General features: G+C 48.7%; 10 protein-coding genes across 10 annotated transcripts; 5 read left to right on the top strand and 5 right to left on the bottom strand.

Annotated features, from left to right (window-relative positions):
- Nucleotides 1-419: 419 nt before the first annotated feature.
- Aspvir_006171 (polyubiquitin-binding protein UFD1) lies at nt 420-1,739 on the bottom strand (the record flags this gene model as incomplete). Its single annotated transcript, XM_043269379.1, has 3 exons — nt 420-1,286; nt 1,359-1,676; nt 1,737-1,739. 3 exons carry the CDS (start codon nt 1,737-1,739, stop codon nt 420-422), a joined length of 1,188 nt encoding a protein of 395 aa, XP_043125314.1.
- Nucleotides 1,740-2,143: 404 nt separating this feature from the next.
- Aspvir_006170 (uncharacterized protein) lies at nt 2,144-3,511 on the top strand (the record flags this gene model as incomplete). The annotated part of the gene is made up of 1 exon (XM_043269378.1): nt 2,144-3,511. The coding sequence occupies one exon, from the start codon at nt 2,144-2,146 to the stop codon at nt 3,509-3,511; it is 1,368 nt and encodes a 455-aa protein (XP_043125313.1).
- A 333-nt stretch (nt 3,512-3,844) lies between these two features.
- Nucleotides 3,845-5,370, bottom strand: rvb2 (RuvB family ATP-dependent DNA helicase reptin; the record flags this gene model as incomplete). The annotated part of the gene is made up of 3 exons (XM_043269377.1): nt 3,845-4,798; nt 4,860-5,306; nt 5,362-5,370. 3 exons carry the CDS (start codon nt 5,368-5,370, stop codon nt 3,845-3,847), a joined length of 1,410 nt encoding a protein of 469 aa, XP_043125312.1.
- A 513-nt stretch (nt 5,371-5,883) lies between these two features.
- Nucleotides 5,884-8,472, top strand: Aspvir_006168 (uncharacterized protein; the record flags this gene model as incomplete). The annotated part of the gene is made up of 1 exon (XM_043269376.1): nt 5,884-8,472. One exon carries the CDS (start codon nt 5,884-5,886, stop codon nt 8,470-8,472), a length of 2,589 nt encoding a protein of 862 aa, XP_043125311.1.
- A 313-nt stretch (nt 8,473-8,785) lies between these two features.
- Nucleotides 8,786-9,984, bottom strand: Aspvir_006167 (putative alpha/beta hydrolase; the record flags this gene model as incomplete). The annotated part of the gene is made up of 6 exons (XM_043269375.1): nt 8,786-8,817; nt 8,877-9,180; nt 9,250-9,445; nt 9,510-9,634; nt 9,691-9,730; nt 9,800-9,984. 6 exons carry the CDS (start codon nt 9,982-9,984, stop codon nt 8,786-8,788), a joined length of 882 nt encoding a protein of 293 aa, XP_043125310.1.
- An 838-nt stretch (nt 9,985-10,822) lies between these two features.
- Nucleotides 10,823-11,194, bottom strand: Aspvir_006166 (uncharacterized protein; the record flags this gene model as incomplete). Its single annotated transcript, XM_043269374.1, has 1 exon — nt 10,823-11,194. The coding sequence occupies one exon, from the start codon at nt 11,192-11,194 to the stop codon at nt 10,823-10,825; it is 372 nt and encodes a 123-aa protein (XP_043125309.1).
- Nucleotides 11,195-12,317: 1,123 nt separating this feature from the next.
- On the top strand, nt 12,318-14,127 carry Aspvir_006165 (phosphotransferase family protein; the record flags this gene model as incomplete). Its single annotated transcript, XM_043269373.1, has 4 exons — nt 12,318-12,348; nt 12,416-12,717; nt 12,777-13,152; nt 13,214-14,127. 4 exons carry the CDS (start codon nt 12,318-12,320, stop codon nt 14,125-14,127), a joined length of 1,623 nt encoding a protein of 540 aa, XP_043125308.1.
- A 1,290-nt stretch (nt 14,128-15,417) lies between these two features.
- On the top strand, nt 15,418-16,290 carry Aspvir_006164 (uncharacterized protein; the record flags this gene model as incomplete). Its single annotated transcript, XM_043269372.1, has 1 exon — nt 15,418-16,290. One exon carries the CDS (start codon nt 15,418-15,420, stop codon nt 16,288-16,290), a length of 873 nt encoding a protein of 290 aa, XP_043125307.1.
- Nucleotides 16,291-16,671: 381 nt separating this feature from the next.
- Nucleotides 16,672-17,201, bottom strand: Aspvir_006163 (uncharacterized protein; the record flags this gene model as incomplete). Its single annotated transcript, XM_043269371.1, has 3 exons — nt 16,672-16,845; nt 16,955-17,004; nt 17,069-17,201. 3 exons carry the CDS (start codon nt 17,199-17,201, stop codon nt 16,672-16,674), a joined length of 357 nt encoding a protein of 118 aa, XP_043125306.1.
- A 586-nt stretch (nt 17,202-17,787) lies between these two features.
- On the top strand, nt 17,788-18,927 carry Aspvir_006162 (fumarylacetoacetate hydrolase family protein; the record flags this gene model as incomplete). The annotated part of the gene is made up of 5 exons (XM_043269370.1): nt 17,788-17,815; nt 17,875-18,113; nt 18,183-18,498; nt 18,562-18,658; nt 18,720-18,927. 5 exons carry the CDS (start codon nt 17,788-17,790, stop codon nt 18,925-18,927), a joined length of 888 nt encoding a protein of 295 aa, XP_043125305.1.
- Nucleotides 18,928-18,956: the final 29 nt, after the last annotated feature.

Raw genomic sequence — 18,956 nt, 5'->3', positions numbered from 1 at the left:
CACTGGTGAAGCAGAGCGAGAGGTTACCTTGGTTCTTAGAAGTAGAGAGTGGCTTTGATTAAGCACAGCAGCTCTGGCCAGAGAGATCGCTGCGGGTGAGATTGTTGGGCCTCGGCAAGCTCCACCCGCTGTCGTGAGACTGCCGAATTGGCAGCTGGCAGCCATCACAGTGAAGGGACACCCTTGGGTGATCGCCTTTCCTGGCGGAATATTACGAGAAGAAAATAGAGCAATGATGGGCGTGCATAGTCTAGAATGGAACAGAAATGAAGAAAGAAAATGATCCCCTATTAAACGCCGGCCAGCCTTGCTATGCTTGATATGAAGCCGTCTTGACTTAAATCTCTTGCCACCTTGCAGGAAGAAATGGACACGGAAGTCGTTAAGCATTGTATCTGTGAGACTGATAGACCTGGAAATCAGCGCTTGGTACCGCCAAGGGTTCGCCCACTCCCGTGAGATTTCTGGTTGCGTTCTTTGCCCTTGTGATTTTCCACATCACTGCCAGACGTCGGTGTAGCAGAATCTCCTGGCTCTCTTTTCTTTCCTCGTAATGTCTGTCCTGTTCCCTGAAAGCGCGGCTTTTCGATGGCCTGTCCGTCCTCCCCATTCTTCTTGACGGGCTTGATTGCATATCCAAAAAATAGCTGGTTGTGTGGTAGCCTAAGTGGCTGTGGTCCGTTGGTGCGTCTAGCTGGGGGTGGGTGCTGAGGATTTGTCGCTCCCGGCACCGGCGTTGAAGGCTTAGGAGTCGGTGCTTTACTACCCTTCTTCGCATTCAAGCGCTGCCCTCCAAGAAGAAAGTTTGATGATACTGCTTTTGCACCCGTAGCTGCGTCGGTGGATTCTGGAGCAATGGCCGCGTAGTTGATCGCTTGAGCCATTGTCCCGTGTGGATGAAGTAAACCCCCGGAGGGGAGCTTACCGCTTACCCCGCTGAGGGGGGTGCTGGTACCACTCGGGCGTTGGATCTCTTCATACCCTACTGGTGGTGCAAAATCAACCTCTAGATCTGTTTCCAGTACGGAGACGGCGTTGGTGTTGTTCGATGGCTTGGTCTGCAGAACCGCCATTTCGTAGACCTGGTCGTTATAAGCAAAAGTGAAGACATCGCCTTTCGTGAGACAGGAGAAATTCCGAAATGCGTTTTCTAACACCGCTTTTGGATCGCTGATGTCGAGAAAAGAGGTGGACTGAGCTTGGAGTTTAATGAATTGGCCGGGAGGAAGATCGGTTGATTTGACTTGAACAAGATCACCGGGCTCGAGTAGTAAAGTTTGCATAAGCTATAGAGAGACCAGAAATGTCAGTGACGGTTGTCCAGATATATCACTAAGAGAGGATATGGTTTGTCTAACCCAGAACGGCAGATAAATTTTCCCCTCCTCAGCAATGAATTCCAGAACACCGGCATGTGTCATCCTCTCTTTTGCACCATTATGCAACTCGAATAGCATGGGATATGTGATATGTAACCTAGTCAATTTGTCTAGAGCACTAGGCGGCATGATCACCTTGCCGCCATGGTTGACGTTTTCTCTCTCTGGACCAGGCAACATCGCGACGGGGTAACAACGGTAATATTCATCGAAACGGCGTGTAGCGGCTCCATGACGGAGCATGGAGGAGCCTAGGACTCCTTCCATCTGATCGTCGTCCCAATAACCAGGGCGAAACTGAGGTTGTCAGGTCTTGTGAAACTTGCAGCTTAAGAGTTGAGCTGAAAGTGAGCTTACCATTGTGAGTCTTGTGAGTAGGGAACGTTCAAGAGGATTGGTTTGAGGATATCTGAATACTTGGCTCTATTTCACAGTATATCCAAGTCGTCGTTGAAATATAGCAAAGCGAGTCTGACAGAAATTTGTACCTTGGATCAGTAATCCCCCACTGTTGGCTGTTGGAGACGGTGGAAGCTAGAGCTGCTGCTTCTTATTGTTGGACCAACAGTGACGCAAATGCCTCCGCAATGATTTTCCGAGCCGACCCCAGAAAAGACAAGAAACCAGCATCAACCGGCAGCTCTAATCAAGCTCATAGAGCTAACTTCCATTATTTCTGAGCTTCTGCGATGTCTGATACTGATTTGATGATTTATTTCTTGATTTCGGACTAAGTAAGCTCCTGATCGTCCTTTCCATCCAGAATGATGTCCTCTCAACCGCGCCCAAAGCGGGCAGGGGAAGACTTTACGCGCACACACCACCACGACGAAGACGATCCGAACGGTCCTTCCGAACACAAGAAGCCACGTTTCGATTTACGGAATCCCTCTAATCTTGCACCGGACGCGCTCGACGAGGACCCGGTATTAGACGCAGACGAGATCGGCCGTCGCGGACAACAAGTGCGCCGCAAGGCCGTGAACCTCGATGGCTACGATTCGGACAGTGAAAATGAAGGGTTCAGCGCGCGCATTGAGGCCAAGGCGAAGAGGAGTCGAGCGAAACACGACGCCGAAGACGACGACATGTTCGCGGAGCTCCAGGAAGACTTCGGAGCCGAAGAAATAGATGCCGACGAGGCACTGAGGAAGAACAAGAAAACCGTGCGTTTCTTGCGCGATGATGAGATTGAGGGTCAGGTGGCTTCATCGAAAAGTGGAGTGACATTGCGTGCAGATCTAAACGCAACAGGGGACACAGTCGAGGAGGATGAGGTGGAAAGTGAGAGCGATGTTGCAGAAGAAGACCGTGCGAGAATCGAGGAGGGCATGGACGAGGAATTGGGTGCTGGAGCTAAGAAGAAGCATGCGCCGCTGCTAGATGCGTTCAATATGCGTGCCGAGCAAGAAGAGGGTAGATTTGATGATCAGGGAAATTATATACGAAAAGCAGCAGATCCCGACGAGATTTACGATTCCTGGCTGGAAGGAGTATCGAAAAAGGATATACGGCGCGCCAAAGAGGCAGCAGAAAAAAGAGAGGCTGAGAGAAAGGAGAGAGATCGATTGAATGACAGCATTCTTACGGCCGATGCACTGAGGACCCTAATAACTCACCTGCAACGGGGAGAAACAGCTCTAGAAGCTTTGGCAAGGATAGGCAAAGGGGCTGCAAAGAAACCGAAATGGCAAGCCAAAAAGAACAAGAACCGGTCGAAGCAAAACGCGACCCAAGCAGAGGATACCGAAATGACGGAAGATGACCCCAATGAGGCTTCTCGAAAGCAAGCGATAGAAACCATCACTGGCGCGGCGGATATCCTCATGACACGGGGACAAGCAGATATCTACGACACAGAGCGTGAGGTGCTCACAAGACAGTACCGTCAAGAAACAGGCGAGGACTGGGTTGATCCTCCCTCGGAGTCCGCTGCTCCCACCAGTGCCGAAGAAGAGCCTGTAATGTGGCAATTCCGTTGGTCTGACGCTCGAGACGGCGGTGTCGAGCATGGCCCATATGACAGCCAGACAATGGAGTCTTGGAAGAGTGCTGGCTATTTTGGCGAGGGCGTCGAATTTCGAAAAGTGGGCGATACAGGAGACTGGACGAGCGAGGCCACTTTCCTATGATAATGATTTGGGGCATGATTTTAAAAATGAATCTCTATGTGCAAATTCCGAGATAGGATACTCCTCTGGGAGGACATATTAACGCCATGATTATTATTGAAGTAAATATTCTTTTAATCCCAGTTCGAAGCCCAAATACCAAACAAACCATGCATATGAGCTCGAAGAAGCGCCAGCCTTATCGTACATCATAAGATGCGTAAAACAAAAAGATCATACGAAATCAGAGGACAGAGAGCAAGAGAAGCGCTCTCGGAAGCAGCACCATATTGTCATACCGTATTACCTGATTTTGGTGCAATATTCTTCACGGAGCAATATGACCAACGCGTCTTATGAGATTTCCATGGCGTCTCCATTTGTAGTAGCTGAAAAGTTCACAGTACCTTGATCCCCTATGAACCGCTGTTCATACGCGTTGACGAACTTAGCACTCCTGGCAGGATCATAGAACAAGCGGTAGCTGCGCTGTACATCGTCAATGCTAACTTCTTTGGCCTTTCGCTTCTGGCTCAGGAGATGAGAGGTGGTGATGATATTGCTAGCGTATCGGAGATTCGATTCCTGGCCAATCTTCGTCAAGAGAGCCAAAGCGTCCGGCGAGAGGTCGATCTCTTCTTCCTGTGCTCGGATTGCAAGAATTTGACGGATTTCATCGGCAGAGTACGGCTGAGTGCTGACAATGACAACACGGTCGAGGAAGTCAAGGGGTAGTCCATGGGGGGAGGTGTATGTGGTTCCCCGGATCCGCGCTTGACCACGGTTGCTGGCCATGATAACAATGGGCGCAAGCTCCGCCTCCAGGGCGCGGTTGATGTAGGAAAAGCATTCAATATCGAGCATGTGCACTTCGTCAATGAACAAAACTCCGGGAATGATCTCCGCCTTGCCCTCTTCCTTCCATTCAGCCACCTTGGTGTTGATCTGATCTCTGACCTCGCTTCTAATTTCCCCAGTGTCACCGGAGAAGAGGGCCAAAAACCCTTGCGTGCGTGAGTTGATGACATCAATCTCATGGAGACTGACAGTGTGTACAATTTCCTTGCGGACCTGAAGTTCTCCCTCAGGGCATTGGACAAATTTGGTATCAGCGCCCATCGCATCATAATCTCGAGAACGAGCGTAGGAACGTCCAAGCTTCGTGATCTTTCCCGACGACTTGTCGATTGAGATAACATCTCCGGCCATCACACGCTCCTTTGTCATCGAGTCGATCATTTTGGTTCCCATGTCGTAGATCGTCTCCATATCGGTGGTCTTGATCGTGAGTTTCCCTTGTTTGTTTCCCTGCACCGGTTAGCAACCGCATTTTCAGAGAGGAGAAATCATCAACAACTACTGAACTCACCCCAGTAACACTGCGATCGATCTGGATTTCCACAACTTCACCCTCGATGATCTCACTTTCCTCCTTGATTCGAACGCCGATGGATTTCCGGAAGGCTTGTGTAAGTGCTTCGGTCTTTGACATCTCCATAGAGAAGATCTCAGAGGCTGCGAGCATTGTGAAAGGGACATCGGATCCAAGTGACTGGGCCATGCCCATGGCAATGGCTGTCTTTCCCGTGCTGGGAGGGCCTGCGATGAGAACTGCGCGACCGGCAATTTTGCCTTCCTTGACCATTTGTAATATAACCGCGGCCGCCTTCCTTGCCTTCTCCTGACCTACAAGGCCCTGAGAAGATGTTCTAGGTTGAAGCGAGTCCGCATCGACGCCAAGTCCCCTGATATGCGAATGAGCAGCAATGAGATTCAGACCACGGAGCTCCTTCGTCTCCGCGACGGTTGAGATAGGCTGTGATTTAAATCAGTCATATGACAGGGATGTGAGTTCTGGTAAGGTCATTTACCACGGCCATATTGAATCGTAGTTCAGCTAAGTCTCCTCGGTACTGCCACTGATACCAACTGAAACGCGCGATTCTAGCTTCTCAGTTTGCGAGTGTAGATAAAAGTGCTGTACGGGGGCAGAAAGGCACAGTTTGAGAAGCCGCCCCACTTACCGCCCGGCAGAATATTATGACATGTCGAAATGCGTGTCTTTGTCCCTGCTCGCTGGCCAACGAATTTCTGCTAACAGAGAGAATATTCACTTTGTTTTATTTCGACTGTTTACTCATCTCTCCAGGAAAAATCTGCGCCGGCTGGATTTCCCTCACCAAGTCAGCCAAAGTTGCCCTCTACGCGCTGTAAAGCTCGTCGATGTCTTTAACCTTCCCTAATTGAGGGCGAGATGAGAGAATTCAATTTTGTGAGATACAGTTGCGCACACGCTCATTCTCGCCTCTAATTGCCATCAGATGCGGCATACACATGACTTGAGACGGGCACTCTCATAGATTTGCCCTCTAAATGTATGGATGGCTGACAAAATGGATGTCGACAATCCAAATAACCCCCCGTCACGCGATCCTCGCCTCAAGCCAGCGCCAGCCAGGACAGCCTCTCTAGATACTGGCATGTTGGGTTCTCCTAATGGTCATAAGTTGGGCGTAGTGCCACCGAACAATTCTCCGCCTATTGACAGGCAAGATGGGCCTCCTGGAGATCAATTTGTTCGCGCCGTCTCAGAATTGATCAAAGCTGCTGTTGACACAACTACTCGGGAAATCGAAAAGGATAAATTGCTGAAGAAGACGGACACGACAGAGGGTCTTTTGCGAAAGGCAAAGGCCACGCCAAATTTCCCATCGACCACAGCATTCTACCAGCAAGCTCGCAAGGATGAGGATTCTGAGTTGACACGAATGGACGAGACTATCACTAAACACCAAGCGCACTATCGCCAGCTAGAAAATTCTCTCAAAACCAAATGGGTGCCTTTGCTTCTGCGCAACAATTCTGATTCAGACGAGAAGATAAACAGACTACAGGATGAGATTCGGGCGCTCAAGAAGAGAGTGGGTGATTCGGAATCAGATGCGAGTCGCGAGAAATATCAATTGCTAGAGACCAAGATAAAGATGCTTCAGGATCGTGTCGTCCTACTCGAGAAGAGTTCCGGCAACCATGCCACTTCTATCAACGCTCAGATGAGATACGAAAAGGAGACTAAGGAACGCGTTGATAAACTCAGTTCAGATATCGCTCAATTCCCCTCTCAGGAAACCGTACTGAAACACTTCTCTTCGGAAGTTGAGGAGTTGAAAAGAATTACAATGACCTTGGATGCCAAGCTGAGCTCTTTGCAAAAGGCTCAGGAAGAATATTCGGGTTCTCTCGAAAGATTAAACAAAAGTATTGATGCGCAGCAGGAACGTCTCGATGCCAGCGACGATACTTCCACTACTTTTGAGAAGAAATTCAAAGATATCCATGAGCGTCTGGCCCCGATAGAAAAGGTCCAGATAACTCCGCCGGAGGCTCCAGCTACAGTTCGAATTGACGCACCTAATATCGAGTTGCGTTTAAAGAATGTTGAAAACAATCTATCCAAGATTCCCAGACCTGACTCATCCTTGCAGTCGAGAGTCCAGAATTTGTCGGAAAGACTCCAGCAATTACAAGACCTTCAGGTGATGAAAGACGAGCTTCATTTCGCAGAAATGGAGGAGATTAAGAGGTCAGCCGTGGATAAAGCCGAGATACAATCATTGAAAGACAGTTACAGCCGCCTCGCCGACGAAACTCGGAGAATAAGCCAGTTGGACCGTGCAGATCAAGCTGAGATACAGTCATTGAAAGACAGCTACAGCCGCGTCGCTGGAGAAATACAGAAGATGAGCCAGTCGGACCGTGCAGCAGCCGTGGATAAAGCTGAGATACAATCATTGAAAGAGCTCTCTGGCCGCCTCGCCGAAGATATACAGAAAATGAGCCAGTGGAATCCCGCAGCAGCCCTCCAGCAAATTAACACGGTAGACCTGAAAATCAACACAGTCGACGTGGCATTAAAGAATTCCAATCGCTTACTCGAGAGTGTGCGCGTCAGCCTCCATTCCCTGGAGACACGTTACAATCATCTTTCCACCGAAATGGTCGTAAAGAACATGGTTGTTGCCATGCAAGAGATGTACCCCTCCGCAGGCCAATTGGCAGAGCAGATCGCAACCTTGAAAAATCAGGCTGAAAAAGAAATATCATCTCTGAAAAAGACCATTGAACAGCTTGTTCAGGCCCAAAATAGTCAGACGGCTTTGGTAAACGGTCTCCAAGATGACGTCGGCCAGCGCTCAGCAGAAGTAACCCATCTCAGGGAATCCTTTGGAAAGGTAGCTCATCAGGTTTCTGCTCTCACAGAACAGCTAGAAGGTGCACGCGCTCTTCCAGACAAACTTCAGCAATTACACGCCAACTTTGACTCTCTGGCCGAGCAATATCGAGAACATGTCTCTGAAATTAAGGACCATATTAAAGGCAAAGAGGCGGCCGACGGTCAAAACAGGATTGAGTTAGATGAATCCTTTCGCGAACTGAAAGACCAGGTCCAAAATTTATCCAGTGGCCTCAACCAGATGAAAATCGCGATGAATGAAATCACCTCAAATAAAAAGGATTTGCAATCCCTCGATGATCGCTTCCGCCGCTTTGAGGAATCCGTGTCGGCCGATCATCGGGGCTTGTCAGAGCAGATTAACGCGCTCAAAGATTCTTTGGAATCTCAGAAATCCATAGTGCAGGCGCTAGATTCTCTCCCAGAAAGTGGGATGCAGTCCCCCAAGCGAGAAGAAAGCCCTGTAGGATCAGATGTCGCCCCACTCCCAAACTATGCTGAGATGGCCGAGGCCAATCCTGCGCTGGCATTGCGCGAGAAAAAGAAAAAGAAGAAACGACCACGTCCTTCAACCATATCCGATGATGAAAATGAGAGGTCATCTGGTGCTAGAATGGAGTCTCCCATGACAGTCTCTTCACCAGCTCATACATTGGACAATGAAGACGGGCCCTCAGAGAGCAAGAGAAAGTCCAAGAAGAAGAAAAAGCGCAGGTTGATCACGGAGGGACCCATCACCATAGACTAGTCTTGTTTTCGCGGTTATAGTTCAGCGTCGGTCTTCAAGCATTTACTGGGCTAAGCTATCACGATTCTCATGATTACATTTGTTCCTTGCACAGTTTGGATTATCACTGAGATACCTCTTTGCCGTGTCTTGCTGCATGGAGTCACATCATTATTACCTGTATCACTTCTTTTCTTCTTTGTGTCTACTTCCTTTCATACATGTGTCTATGAGTAGATCTTTATTAATCACTCTGAAAGCAGCACAGAATGCACAAACATATACATAAGCACAGAAACGCCGTCCTTCCACCACTATATACAGCCTAAATACTCTATGGCAGATCTTGCAAGAACTTCACAACAGCTGGAATATCCTTAGTCAACAAAACTCAACCAACAGATGAACACTAATTGTACACGTACCTTGCCTGAAAGCCTCTGGATTTTCCGAGATCAGCCAATGACCTGCCTCAACATCCGCTATCTCAGCATTGGGGAAGAACTTCTTGATGACAGGAACCGTGTCATCGCTGACATAGTTGCTCTTCGTGCCTCTGACGAAGAGCGTCGGCCCATCATAAGTGACGGAGCCCGGTTCGCGGAAGTGGAAGTCAGCCATAGCAGGAATAGCCGGTCCCAGCACCGACAGAGGGATACGGAATTTCATCTTCTGACTGTCTTCCGCGCGGACCAGGTTGGTCAAGAGAAATTGACGGATGGGGAGGACCTGTGCAATTGGTGTGAGTCTGGTGCTTTGATCCACGACCCGCTCTGAGCGCAAGAGGGATAAACTTACATCCTCGTATTCCTTTAGGATCTTGTCGGCATCCGACTGCTTGGTGACTCCTTGCGCCTCGACCTCTTGCATGCCTCGCACGTACTTTCCGAAGTCACTCTTCAGAGGAGCATTGACAGGAGCATTGTCGACGGGTATGAGGGCCGAAACTAGATCTGACGATTGCAAAGCAACTGTCATTGCAGTTTTTGCTCCCCTATTTCCAGGAAGAGTTGAGTATGATCCGACCTCGCTAACAGCCGTGGGGAAGAAAAACATACATCGAATGACCAATCAGGACACACTTGGCCAGATCATGCTGGTGGATGAACTTCCTCAGGTCTTCGGCCATGATGGAATAGTTATGTTCTTTGTGGTGAAATGAGTGGCCATGATTCCGCAAATCCTGGAGACCAATCAGTGATTTTGTCATCCACCCTTAAGATACATTGAGAGACAGACCAGAGTGAAGACCTGCCGTTTGAGGTCACGTGCAAGAACCCTGCGAGTGTCAGTCAGTCAGGCTGGTTACGCAAGGGTCAGAGTCTGCTCGTCAGGGCTTTTAACCTACTTGCTGATACTTCTGTTGTTCTGTTTCGAGCCGAAGAGACCGTGCAAGAAGACAATGGGATTTCTGCTGGCTTGTTCCTTTTCTGGGCCAAACACTTGATACGAGAGCTCTGACTCAAGCACACGAGACGTCGAGAACGCTCGGATGCTGGACGCAACCCTCAATTGTATCCTTGCGAATAACATTGCGGGATGTTGATGAACATGGAAGGTTGTATAGAAGACAGGCCCGTCTTCGCAGCCCGCCGAGTCCGAGAAAATCGATGACTAAGCCGATACATTCGGGTCGTTCCAAGAAAGGAAAGAGAACGAAGATGGTGATGTTACTGATGTACTACTCCATACTATGTGTTTCTAGTTCCAAAATCTGTATTATTGCCATTCGTTTGACTGTTCCTAGATATTTCTGGAAATTCCGATTAGCCTAGCACTTGACGCTGTTTTGTGAGTTAGTCGTCGCCAAGGGCCAACAGACATCCTCCTATGTTACTTAACTATTAATAGCCTTGGCATCATCAGTACCTAGGTATGTAAGTAATCGCACGGCCAACGGGCTTTACCACAACGGCCAGCGCTAGTTGGTTGGCTCTGGGTGCCTGATACCCATCCATCCATCCATCATGCTGCGGCCGCTTGAGGGCTCGTTCATCACTCAACCATACCTCGTTTCCCCGAGGAGGGGGCAGTTTTTAACTGCCTTGCAACCATTTTGTTCACTCTGGTTAGCTTCTGATGACCATAGTACTCTGTCATTTCGTTCTCTTCACTTCGAGCGATGATCTTACGGGTTGAGCGACATGGTAGTCTGTTTAATATGCAAGAAATAGAAAACAATGACCAACAGATCTCATTTCACAACACTCAATAATGTTACCAGAACCCTTTTAACTGAGGAAATGACAACCTGTAAAAGGGCATGATGTTGAACACTGTTCACGGCAATATACCACTAGCAAGGGTGGTCTAACCAGAAGACATGACTTCTACCACAGCAACCAACCTCAACAATGACTTTGTCTTTTTGTCAGAGACGAATATTCTTTTCGAAGTTACTGAACAAACTTTTAAGGTTTTCGACATTAGGTTCCTGGGCAACGTTGACTTCAGCTTCCGAAACCACAGCATGGGAGTTCTGGTCCGCCATTTTTTTCAAAGTAGGGTCATCGGCGTTCTTGTTGACTTGCAGCTTAAGCTTGAGAACATTTGCTTTGCCTTGAACTGGCTCCCCTTTATCGATCCTCAGGCCGATTTGCCTATCAGAATTAGGATTCTGGGGTGGGAAGACTCGTGTGCCTGCCCCATCAGCGGATGGATTCAAGATGCGCTTTAGCGCTGACTGTGATTTTTCGGCGCGCTCGAAGATCTTTTGCAATCCTCTTTTGACGGCACTCGCCATTGCTTTCAGTTCGAAGCGCAGTGTGGAGAGGATCAAAATTTGACTAGGTCAAACAAAATTCAGAAGGGGCACGGTTGCGCGAAGCACCTAAGAGCGGTCAGAATCATCGGGTAATTGAGCTAACGGTCAATATGCTTGCCTCGATTATGACTGAGTGATTTAATATTCTCTGGAGATGATGAGGAACAAATAAATCATGAGGTGCTTGGTGACAACAGATGTTCTTATGGACTTCTGAGTACGTTGATAGTGAGGCCATTGTGTGTTGATGCTCCTAGCGCAATCACAACAGACCAGCGCGTAGATATCACTTCTGATTGCTTGTTGCGATGGGCCATCGACGGTGAGGGAGTAGTGGCCCGAAATAGATTCATAATGCTGTAGGCTTCACGACGCCAGGTAACTGCGGCAGGGCTGGGCTCCAGGGCGGCAAGTTTGTCCTTCTTGATTTGGTAGCTACATCTCGATATCAAGGGGTGTTGCAGGGCGGCGCCAATGGAAGTCTGGATCTCTCAGTAATGCGACTAACCCCAGTCACAGTGGGTACAGGCTATAAATAAATGGCACCATCAGAGAGTAATGTCTTTGTAGCATTTGACGCTGGGTACTCCGTACTGTCTATCATTGACTCGAGGTTCCATGGATGCATCAACCAGGGCCCCAGGCACATGCGGAGTAAGGAGCTAATCCGAGACCTAGTACGCCAACGGTGGGTATTCCTTGATCAACGCCTTGACAGCAGCGTTAATTAAAACTACCTACGGAGTTCATGTAATATTACTCCGTAGGGCATTTAAGATGATTATGACCAGGTTGACAGCTCAGCCATGGTGTTGTGTGGTGACCAGGGTCAAAATCCATGCTCAACCACAACGTGGTTGGTGACCTTGGTGTCGAAATCGGATTATGTCAGACAGTCACTAGATTGTTAACTACGGTAACTTGGTCAGTTAATCTAGAAAGGGATCTTAAGGTTCTTAACTTTAGCTGACTCCGCACCAAGTCCATCTTCCAGCCGAGTTCATGTGTCCCTGCTGAATCAATGTTTTTTCGCTCTGTGGGTTGGCTTCGAATTCCAACTATTATTTCCACGAGATCAAGGTCAAACGTCGCGCCCAGGGTAATGAAACGAACATCCTCCACCAAAGAATACGGTAAAACATTGCTCTAGGCACTTTAGTCTGTCTCGAATGTCAAATGCAAGATTCTGACATTTCCTAGATGACGGCTCTGACTCTGACTATTACCGCTACACTGGTGGACGTTGGTTGTTTAACGAGGCTCAGCAGCTTGCGGCTCGCTATGTCCGGTTCGACATAAGCTCATTAGTAGCTATCGCTGCAAGATGCCTCGGCCAGGAGTCTGCATCATGCATCAGAATTGAGAAGCTGCCGGAAGGGAACTTTAATAAGAGTCTTCTCCTTACTATGGCCAATGGATCCCAAGTCGTCGCGCGGGTTCCTAATCCCAACTCTGGTATTCCACACTACACAACCGCCAGTGAAGTCGCGACGATGGATTTTGTCTGTGCACAAAGCACCCTTTCAATTTGGTCGCGTCCTCTTACACTAACTATTTTTAGGTGAGAAATAAGCTTGGAATGCCAGTCCCGAAGGTGCTCGCTTGGAGCTCACGCGCATCAGACAATCCAGTCAGGGCAGAGTACATCATTATGGAGAAAGTGACTGGCTCTTCTCTTGCACACGTCTGGCCACAGTTAAGCAATGAACAAAAGAGGGATATTATCCAGGCCATTGTTAAGTTCGATGTTAATCTAGTGAACCACCCCCTTGGTGGCATTGGTTCTCTGTACTATCCCAACGATATCCCAAGTGGGATCAAGCGCCTACCAGCTCTGGGCTCTAAGGATAGTTGTCAACGCTGGGTCCTCGGACCTACCACTGATCGACGCTTTTTTGATGATGGAAGAGGAGAGCTCTGTTTGGACCGGGGCCCTTGTAAGTTCTGCCTTCGTTTCTCTTACTCCATACTCTGTTTTGAATAACTGATTTACCTCAGGGAACACTGCACAAGAGTACATAACAGCAATCTGTTATCGGGAGATGGAGGCCATCCGGAACGCAAGGCGGCCCCTCCGACCTGAAGGAATTGTTGGCCCTGGGGGGTATCAACCTGATTGTGCTCTCAAGCTTTCGGTGTGCCACGACGTTCTAAAGGTTGTCGATCATATCCTGCCGCATGGTGACTGTCAAGCGCCTGTTCTGTGGCACAAGGACTTAAATCTCGACAACATCTTCGTGGACCCGGAAAGGCCCACGGAGATTGTGGGACTGATTGACTGGCAGAATGCCCATGTCGCGCCCCTATTTGATCAGGTCACGCACCCTGCTTTTCTGGACTACAATGGACCGAAGCCCGAAGGTCTCAAGGCCCCTACGCTACCGGATAACTTTGAAGAGCTTGATGATGATGCAAAGAAACATGCAAAGAACTTGCTTGTCAATCAGACCCTATACAAATACTACGATCTTTACTCCGCTGCTCTGAATGTGCCTGCCTATCGTGCTTTGAGATATCAGGAGACGCTGCAGGGAGAAATTGTCACCCTTGTTGGCATGATCTTGAACGATGGAGAACCCGCCCTACAAGGACTCCTGATGAAACTCGCCAGCACATGGGATCAACTTATCAGCAGCAAGGGAGGCCCTCCGTGCCCTCTAGTGTACTCCGCAGCAGACATCGAGCGCCAGCAGGAATTAGAGAGAAAGTGGGTAGACGGGATAAAACTAATGGACGATGTATTAGAATCATTAGGCGGAGCCGTTCGCGGATGGGACGGTTGGGTGAGTCATGAGGATTATGAGGCCCTCAAGCAAAAACTTGCTGTTGTTCGAGAACAGTTCATTGAGCATTTTGCTGGCGATAATAAAGACGCGGCTGAGGCGTGGGCATCAGCATGGCCTTTTCAATAAGGGTTGCCACCCATCATTCATCCCGGCAGATATCCCAAGAGAGTCAATCAATTACCTATTAGCTTAATGTCACAAGGGCTATACCTACCAATAAGGCATCAGTCTTGCTCTGCTCTGCTTGAGTCTTCTATATAGACCAGCAGTGTGATGGGTTGTAATTGTGCTACAGCCGAAAAAGAAGGGGAAAGAAAAATCGACACTAGCCTGGGGAATACAAAAGACGTCGCTAAACCAGGCAGTGATTCCATAATCAGGAACAGGCCAGGATACCAACAAACACCTCCCATTCTCTGAGACACAACTGGGAGGCGAAAACCGCAGAGAAGATATAGCTTGAGTTATTGCATGGCCTGAGCTATCCAAGAGGCTCAAGAGCTTATGCTATAACAGGGGCCCATCATCCTCAACACGCAACGAGCTTATAATTTTATGTAGCTTTAAGGTATTGAGAAAATGAATCCTTCCAACTAACAAAGAACTGTACTCTATTGTTTTGTATACCTACCTTACTATACCTGCAGCTGACCAAGAATGTAGTATACATAAAGATGATATCTGGAACCTTAATGAGACAGACTCTGCTGTACTTCTAAAGCTAGTACTGCAGTAGAGTGTAATGAGTAACCATGCAGAGTCACTATGAATATGTCATAATCATTAAGATATTATTATAGTTAAAGTAAGTAATCCACAAGCTGCCTGGTTTTACGAACGTAAGCTTGCTAAAGACTAGTATATTATAACTAGCCAGAATGGATATGAGGGCTTAGAGGTTATGTTTCTAGTAAATCTGTTTTGTCTATATCCAGTTGAAGTGATTCAGTTAACATTATACTATTAGTAACTTAGCTGGATTAAATGTCTATGTAAGAGTTGGTAAAATATAATCATAAAGACAAATGTATCAAAGTTCCCTAGGAGTAGTTACCTATTCAGGAAACATATGATCATTGAATAGAATATTCACTTTCAAAACTAGAGATTGTGAATAATGAGACTTCCATGACTCACCCTGGCTGAGCTCTCTATTATATAAAACCCATTCTTCTCTCTCTCTGTACTCCATCATCCTCTCTACTCTATCTAGCGAGTAGTCTCCAAGCTCTTCAACGGTTCAAGATGAACCTCTGCATCTCTACCTTGAGTTTATTAGACTCCGGCATCAACAGTGCCCAGGTAAGGACTCTATAGGACTGACGTCATTCTTACTGTTGCTTACCTCCTGCTAGTCTTCCATACGGGAGACAACTCCTCTCCCTATGGACCTGTGAGCAGGAGAAGAGCCCAGAAATGGAGTCTCCCTTCTCGGCGCAACTTGCACTCACCGATATCTACCCTCCCGCCCCAATAGGTGACCCACAAGACTTCAAGTCAGCGATAGAGAACAGGTCTACGGCGCTCAGGGACGGAAGCATCGAAGACTCATACCTATCGTTCGGTGGTGTTACGCCGCAGCTTTTCGAATCCATCGAGAGCCGCCGGGACACTCTTGGAGCCAAACGTGCACGCTTCACCTATTTCGCTGATATCGAGACTCTAGTGAAAGTACCGTCCGAACCCCACGAGAGAGGCCACGCGATAATAGGACATGAAATCTCTCGCCGTCTGAGAACGCACATGGCGGTTAACTTTGAAGAAGTCGTCCCTGTCCAGTCAACCACATACCATGGAAGGGGCGGCTCATCTAAAGAGGCCGACTCGGCGTACAAGAACTTGAATGTTAGATCTCAGGTTGCATCTTGGCCTCTCTGGGTGGTCGAGGGGGGAATGTCAGAGTCCTTAGAACGTCTCCGTGGAGATGCGAGCTGGTGGATCAACCACTCCAATGGCGACGTTCAACTCGCCATCCTTGTCTGGATCTGTCCCAGTCGAAGGACCATCAAAGTCGAGACTTGGGTTTCTGAGCGAAGACCTCCCTCTCCCGCCCCCGGGCCACGTACCCGCGCGCGTGGCGCTATCCCGACACTTTGGGCCAGGAAGGAGGACGGCGAGGTCGAGATGGATTTTTCAGCCAATACACCAACTTATCAAGGCCCCCCTGCCCTTGTTTTCCAATTCAATCGTCTTATTGGCCGTCCGCCGAACCCGCCTGGTGAATGTGATGTGGTGCTGACCCGGCAAGACCTATTGGAATTGGGCAGGATGATATTCCTTGGAATATGAATTGTTAATTGTGGGGCTTCAATCAGATATCTGTATGCCAGCGTAGGCACAACAGACAATGGGCTATCTCATGGGAGCAGATCAAAGGAACTTCTTGAAACAGGTCAGCATTGAAGCACTATCCTGTATACGGCGACATCATGTGTCTGATGCAGTATCAGATTGATTCCGTAAGACATCGAGAACAAGAACACATGAAAAATCGTCTATTGGTACTGTAGCTTTTGAATGGTAAGCATTGCAAGAAATACAAGCCGGCTAGCGCTCACTCAGCTCGCTGTGGTTTGTTACAGGAAATATATACAAGAACGGACATAATCATGCTCGATGGCGCTGGTTTGAAATGGTTGATCGTCGAAAGAGAAGCTCAGAATCCGTGGTTTAGGCATCCAGAACTGGTGGCACCTTCTCGCACAGATATTCGACAATGGCATCGGGGCCCCGTTCGACTTGGAGACCGGTAGGAATGGCATGCAGCTTGATATCGGGCTTGATTTCTCTGGCGATCTCGTGGATCTGACGGGCTTCCTCGGCGGTCCACATGGAGGCGCTGAACTACAGCCGAACAAAAAACATTAGCGCTGCAATCACAGGATCCGGGAAATGCAGTGGAGGAATAATATGCAAAATGTGGAACATATGAGATGCATGATAAACGGCATACCAGAACGTCAGGCATATGTTCTTTCACCTTAGGAGCGACCTCCTCGATTTCTACATTGATAGAACAATCAGCACTCCTGGACCCTGGTTATTCTCAGCAACAAGATGCACTTACTATCGCAGTTGTCCACATGAATGATGGTATATCGGTCCTTGAGGGAATCGGCAACACGTCCGATAAGACGCTTGGCTCTCTCGGGAGCAGTGTTGACAGTAACAAGACGGAAAGGTCCTTTAGGGCTGGCCATTCTGACTGTTGATTCGAGATGAATTGACGAATAGAATTTCGAATTAAGATGTCGAAACAAGTCTCTCTTTGCGAGCAGCGATTTCCCCAGCTCTTTAAAAGGCAGGCAAGTCTTCAATACTCGGAGATAACCACGCTGATTGTCTACCGTAGTAGTTTTATCCGCATTGCCCCTCAGGAATGGTGACATCCCCACAATCCAACGTGGGGATGTCTGGGGCCTGGTGGACTCGGTGTTGAAAGCGATCCAATTACATTACGATATCTAAACTCATTCAGTGCGATAAAAGGAACCTTTGGACTTTGCATCTTAAGTTTAGAGTTCTTGAACGGCACTCTCTCTGCTCCCGAGTCCCATCTCCCACTTTGCTGGAGGTACCCCTCATCCCCGCCTTCGCTGTTATCGGCACGACTCCGAGTCCTCAGCAATAATGCATCCGCACCGGTGTCGGGGTAGAAATGTCCTGTGAGGGACTTTCATAATGAAGGATGGATCTCGCAAGATACACTGAGCCGGGTTCCTTCCTGAATAATTCTTGTGATACCACCTCTAAACCCGTTTAACCTCATCTCTACGCCCGACGACCATGTCTAAGATTGCCTCCACCTTTTCGCGTACGTTCTATCCACGCATCTTGAGCTTTCTCCAGCGCAATCAGGTTAACACTATATAGGCCTTGTGCGCTTTGCCCCCAGATCTAACCCTGCTAAGATCTTGATCGGTGAGCCAGTAGATCCGCAGGTGGATGTTGGTTTGGCTGTCTACCAGGGCAAGGATGTCTCTGTACGACCATTCACTGGCACATCTGTCCTCAACCCAGGTCAGAAGACAGAGACAACAGAGATAATTGAACGGATCCTTTCTCCTCTGGCGCAGAGCGAGGTTGGATCCATTCGATGCATTGGGTTGAATGTGAGTCTCGCAAACTCTTGATTTGGATGTATCTGGGTGCTGACCGTTTGCGAATTCTTGCTCCATTAGTACGTGTCGCACGCGGCAGAGATGAAGCTGACTATTCCCGATGTACCGACTCTCTTTATGAAGCCGTCCACCGCGCTTGCGGACCCATGGCCGGCACCGACTATTCTTCCCAAGATCACACAGGTCGACAACACCGGCGATTACGAGTCGGAAATGGTCATTGTCATTGGCCGTGATGCGAAGGATGTCAGCGAGGCAGAGGCTCTGGACTACGTTCTTGGTTATACCGCCGCCAATGATGTTTCCAGCCGGACATCACAGATGAACCAAAGCCAATGGTCCTTCTCCAAGGGCTTCGATACCTCATGCCCCATTGGTAGCTATCCCCGTCGATTCAAAACGCCAGAAACGACTGTGCTGACTATGACATTCCTGAAAGGACCTGTCCTGGTTTCCTCGGCTCTTATCCCCGATGCCAGCAAGCCTCACATCCGCGGCTTGAAGAACGGCCGAGTCATGCAGGACTGCCCTCTGACGTATGAGCGCACCAATCTACGAACCCACTGCTTGTTCCCACGCTGACTCGTCCTCCAACAGTGATTTGATCTTCAGCGTCCCTCAACTCGTCAGCTTCTTGTCGCAGGGAACAACTTTGCCTGCCGGTACCATTATCCTGACCGGTACCCCTCCAGGTGTCGGAGCGGCCAAGAACCCCAAGGAGTTCTTGACGGCAGGTGATGAGTTTGCTGTTGAATTACTCCCTCATGTCGGAACACTGATCACAAAGATCGAGCACCAGGAATGATTGGGAGAATGTGTCCGTTGGAATCGTCG

The sequence above is a fragment of the Aspergillus viridinutans genome (genome assembly GCF_018404265.1).
Source record: "Aspergillus viridinutans IFM 47045 DNA, scaffold_4, whole genome shotgun sequence".
In the NCBI taxonomy this organism is placed as follows: Eukaryota; Fungi; Ascomycota; class Eurotiomycetes; order Eurotiales; family Aspergillaceae; genus Aspergillus; species Aspergillus viridinutans.
Note: the sequence above shows the minus strand (reverse complement) of the source record. Positions and strands in the feature narration are given on the sequence as shown.